The 5,382-nt window shown below is 32.8% G+C and overlaps 1 protein-coding gene across 1 annotated transcript in view; it reads right to left on the bottom strand.

Moving 5' to 3' along the window:
• Positions 1 to 5,065: 5,065 nt before the first annotated feature.
• LOTGIDRAFT_109731 (hypothetical protein) overlaps positions 5,066 to 5,382 on the bottom strand; it is a gene marked incomplete at both ends in the record, with an annotated part of 22,834 nt that continues 22,517 nt past the window's right edge. Inside the window, one exon of the mRNA XM_009046216.1 lies at positions 5,066 to 5,174. Coding sequence (XP_009044464.1) covers positions 5,066 to 5,174 — 109 coding nt within the window. The remainder of the gene's footprint in view (positions 5,175 to 5,382) is intronic.

The raw sequence follows: 5,382 nt of genomic DNA on the forward strand, positions 1-5,382 counted from the left end.
TTACGTCTTCAATTTCATTGATAAATCAAGTTTTATGAATGAAATTTTCATTGATAAACTGAATCATTGTGAATCATTTGTGAATTATTCATGATTTGTGTTCACCAAATATCTTGCACTGTGATCTTATTAGGGTAATGGTGGTCCTAATTCTGTAATTTTCGGGTTTGAATTCGGCTCTCCAAGTTAAAATTCTTACAAATTTTACGCAAGGTGTCTCCAACTACCGTGAACTCTGCATAAGGTAGTTATTGGTTTCATGGCGTCAGAAAGTCTTGTCATGATTCTCCTGGATTTAAAGAAATATATTTTTATTTTTGGGAAATTGTGAAGAAGCCATCTTGCCCTGAAAATATGGAGATTAGGTCAGGCAGTTCCATTACAAACAAGCTTTGGCAGCCATCAAACTGAACGTGTTGTGATCTTGTAAAAATTAAACAATTTATAATGTGTATCTCCATGTTTAAATAATTGCAAGAGTATATAGGAGTATTGAAACTCAATATGGCTGCCATCTGAAATTTGAATTGTCTCCATGGAAACATAATATTGCTTAGCAACAATGAAACTATAATAAATGATATCTGTTGCTATGTAAACATTTATTCCTCATCTGAAAATCATTTCTCTTTCTAAAATTGTTTTTTAAAATTTTAATCTTTGTTTCTGCTGTAAATTTTAATCTGTATACTGGTTGCTATAGTTACTGTTATATTTTATCCACTCAGATAGCTTGTGTTATTCTTCCATTCCATGCTTTTATGCAATTATGTAAATTATCATTTGTCTGTGTATCTTTATCGTCAGGGGTGAAAATCGCGATGGAAATTCCGAAAGTAAAATTAACGTAAGAAACTTGAATTCTGTAGTTTTTGCTGTCATATTACTACGCATAAGTTATGTAAAGAATGAACGAGTTGGTCATTTTCAGCTTTAAGCACAATATCTCATATAAGGAATGTTAATTAGACTGTATTTACCAGTCATGTCTGACTAGAGCTCTAGACTGTTGATTTGACTGTATTAACCAATCATGTCTAACTAGAGCTCTAGATTATTGGTGTGGTTGTATTTACCAGTCATGTCTGACTGGAGCTCTAGACTGTCGATTTAATTGTACTTTTGCCCAATAATCCACTTAGTCCTCACATTTAATGTATTTTAGTATGTATGTTCTTAGGTTAGGTTCCCAAAAGAAATTTCCTTATCATTAACGTAGGTATTTATCAATTATTATGCCTGTTATATAGGCATTTGTTTTAAATATTTCTAGTGGAAACCTAGCTTAATGCTTTTCTGGCCACTTATCTATTAAGTATAATTAGTTGTAGTGGAAACCTAGCTTTAAGAACTTGTTATAGCTGTATATTAGCATCCTTTCTAGTGGAAACCTAGCTTAAAGCAACCTTACATGTTGGTTTTCTTCACAGTTGAACCTAGCTTGATGCTCCTCTGGCCACCATTGATTAAGTATTAGTTAAGTAGTTCCAGTGGAAACCTAGCTTTAAGAACTTGTTATAGCTGTATATTAGCATCCTTTCTAGTGGAAACCTAGCTTAAAGCAACCTTACATGTTGGTTTTCTTCACAGTTGAACCTAGCTTGATGCTCCTCTGGCCACCATTGATTAAGTATTAGTTAAGTAGTTCCAGTGGAAACCTAGCTTTAAGAACTTGTTATAGCTGTATATTAGCATCCTTTCTAGTGGAAACCTAGCTTAAAACAACCTTACATGTTGGTTTTCTTAACAGTTGAAACCTAGCCTAAGGGTTATCTGATAACTATTAGTTAAGTAGTTCTAGTGGAAACCTAGCTTTAAGACCTTGTTTCAGCTGTATATTGGCATCTTATCTAGTGAGAACCTAGCTTTAAGATCTTGTTACAGCTGTATATTGGCATCCTTTCCAGTGGAAACCTAGCCTTAAGACCATGTTATAGCTGTATATTGACAACCTATCCAGTGGAAACCTTACTTATTGGTGTCTTAGACCTTTCGACATCCACAAAACAAAAGCAACTCATTAATGAAATTTGTGTCTTGGAAATTAATAAGAACTGATAAAATAGGTGGGATGGTTTAGTTTGATTATTAAATGAAACCATTTTTATCCCAATTACTATAAAAACCATAAATTGGATATGAAACATATGTGATAACAGCGATAACTTAGTTACAGTTACTTCCTGTTGGCCAGACGGCAATTTTGAACTTTGTTATCCAGAAATAGGCTACTCAGTTCTGTTTTGTCTATTCATAGTCTGGTTAGTCTAAGCTACTTTGTATTTACCAATCAAATTTATTTCTCATTCAAGTCTTCTTATGGTTAAGTCTAGATAATCATAGCTTCAGTCTAGATTATCTAGACATTCAAAAATTTTCTTGAACTACAGTCTGGATAATTGATCTAGATTAACCAGACATATTTGAAATTAATCTTTAATTTGAGTCTGGATAATTGAAACTATGATCTGTATAATCCAGTTAACAGAGAAATTGAACTAGATTAACCAGACATTATTCTTGAATTTATGTCTGGATAATTGAGTGTCAAAGACATAAATTAATCTTGAACTGCAGGAAGTAAATCTGGTGACAAAAAATTGTAGGTTCACCCATGTGGCATGAGCTATAAATATTCGATAAGAGATAAAAAGTCGTTAATTGATGTAGGCGTACTGTTTGAATATTCTGATGATTATTCGGATAGCAAAACAAGAAAGTGTGCCATAGCAGTCAAGGTATAGGTACAGTCAAGTAAAGCTATTCATGTGCCTCTATCCACTGGGTCAGACTTGATAATTAATATGAGCAGTTCATTCATTTTGAGGTAGAATGAATAGTAATTGAAACGATCAAAGTCAGATTTATATTGTGTTGATTATTACTTATAGTACTTTCAATTCTCTTTCACAATGGTCAAGGTATAACAGCTTCATCTTATACCTTGACTGCATAAGCCCACTTTCATATTTGACAGTCAGCGATTTGATTGGATAGTACACCTTCAAATACAGCCAATCAGAGCCCTTGATTTCATGCATAATTGTTTATTACAGTCTTTATGTTGAGGGCTCAGATTGGCTGTCTTCACTAGCGTACAATCCAATCAAATCACTGCATTGACAACCTTCCGTGAAACAAGAAAATGGACCATTGCAGTCAAGGTATAAGATGAAGACGTTATACCCTGAACGTTGTGAAGATGCTATCAAATAAGGTGGAGCGTTTATGTTCAGTTTTTGAATCAGACAGCAAATAAGTTATATAGGTTAGCGTAACTCTTAGTGAAGAGTCACAAGTGTAGAGTGCTTAAGGTGTCTTTAGATTAGATTGAAATTTAGAAGTCATTTAACCCCTTATATGTAAAAATATTAACCACAAAGTGCCAACATTGCTAATATATTTTCACCCAAAAGTATGTTTTAATTTATAGTTCTCTTAGTGCTATATGTGAGTTGATATGATATTCCTTTATGTACATAAATTTGCATATATTTGCATACATTAATATGTAAATTAGGTATTTAAATATGTATATATGAACCAAACCTTTGTGAAATGAAGTATTATGTTTTAAACAAAAGTAATAAAACTAAAATTTTAAGTATTATTTCAAATGTGTTTTAATTCTCTCTCTATGTAATTGCATAAAGTGGTAAACACCACTTTGCCTAATTGCATAAATGGGGTGTTTTCCTAATTGCATAGAAAGAGGTGTTTTCCTAATTACATAAAAGAGGTGTTTTGCTAATTGCATAAATGGGGTGTTTTCCTAATTGCATAAATGGGGTGTTTTGCTAATTGCATAAATGGGGTGTTTTGCTAATTGCATAAAAGAGGTGTTTTGCTAATTGCATAAAAGAGGTGTTTTGCTAATTGCATAAATGGGGTGTTTTGCTAATTGCATAAAAGAGGTGTTTTCCTAATTGCATAGAAAGAGGTGTTTTGCTAATTGCATAAATGGGGTGTTTTCCTAATTGCATAAATGGGGTGTTTTGCTAATTGCATAAATGGGGTGTTTTGCTAATTGCATAAAAGAGGTGTTTTGCTAATTGCATAAATGAGGTGTTTTGCTAATTGCATAAATGGGGTGTTTTGCTAATTGCATAAAAGAGGTGTTTTCCTAATTGCATAGAAAGAGGTGTTTTCCTAATTGCATAAATGGGGTGTTTTCCTTATTGCATAAATGGGGTGTTTTCCTAATTGCATAATGGCATAAATGGGGTGTTGTCCTAATTGCATAAATGGGGTGTTTTCCTAATTGCATAAAAGAGGTGTCCCTAATTGCATAAATGGTTTTTTTTCATAATTGCATAAAAGAGGTCTTTTGCTAATTGCATAAAAGAGGTGTTTTCCTAATTGCATAAAAGAGATCTTTTCCTAATTGCATAAATGGGGTGTTTTGCTAATGGCATAAATGGGGTGTTGTCCTAATTGCATAAATGAGGTGTTGTCCTAATTGCATTAAAGAGGTGTTTTCCTAATTGCATAAAAGAGGTGTTTTGCTAATTGCATAAATGGGGTGTTTTGCTAATTGCATAAAAGGGGTGTATTCCTAATTGCATAAAAGAGGTGTTTTGCTAATTGCATAAATGGGGTGTTTTGCTAATTGCATAAAAGAGGTGTTTTGCTAATTGCATAAATGGGGTGTTTGTCTAATTGCATAAAAGAGGTGTTTTCCTAATTGCATAGAAAGAGGTGTTTTGCTAATTGCATAAAATAGGTGTTTTCCTAATTGCATAAAAGAGGTGTTTTCCTAATTGCATAAAAGAGGTCTTTTGCTAATTGCATAAATGATTTGTTTTCCTAATTGCATAAAAGAGATCTTTTCCTAATTGCATAAATGGGGTGTTTTGCTAATTGCATAAAAGAGGTGTTTTCCTAATTGCATAAAAGAGGTGTTTTCCTAATTGCATAAAAGAGGTGTTTTCCTAATTGCATAAAAGAGGTCTTTTGCTAATTGCATAAAAGAGGTCTTTTGCTAATTGCATAAATGAGGTGTTTTCCTAATTGCATAAAAGAGATCTTTTCCTAATTGCATTAAAGAGATCTTTTGCTAATTGCATTAAAGAGATCTTTTGCTAATTGCATAAACGGGGTGTTTTCTTGCATAAATGGGTGAAAATCTTATTGCATAAATGGGAGAAAACCTAATTGCATAAATGGGTGAAAACCTAATTGCATAAATAGGGGTGAAAACCTAATTGCATAAATGGGTGAGTTTAGTTGCATAAATGGGTGAAAACCTAATTGCATAAATGGGTGAAAACCTAATTGCATAAATAGGTGAAAATCTTATTGCATAAATGGGTGAAAACCTAATTGCATAAATGGGTGAAAACCTAATTGCATAAATGAGTGAAAGATTTTTTGCATAAATGG

Source organism: Lottia gigantea (assembly GCF_000327385.1).
Source record: "Lottia gigantea unplaced genomic scaffold LOTGIsca_10, whole genome shotgun sequence".
NCBI classification, from domain to species: Eukaryota; Metazoa; Mollusca; class Gastropoda; family Lottiidae; genus Lottia; species Lottia gigantea.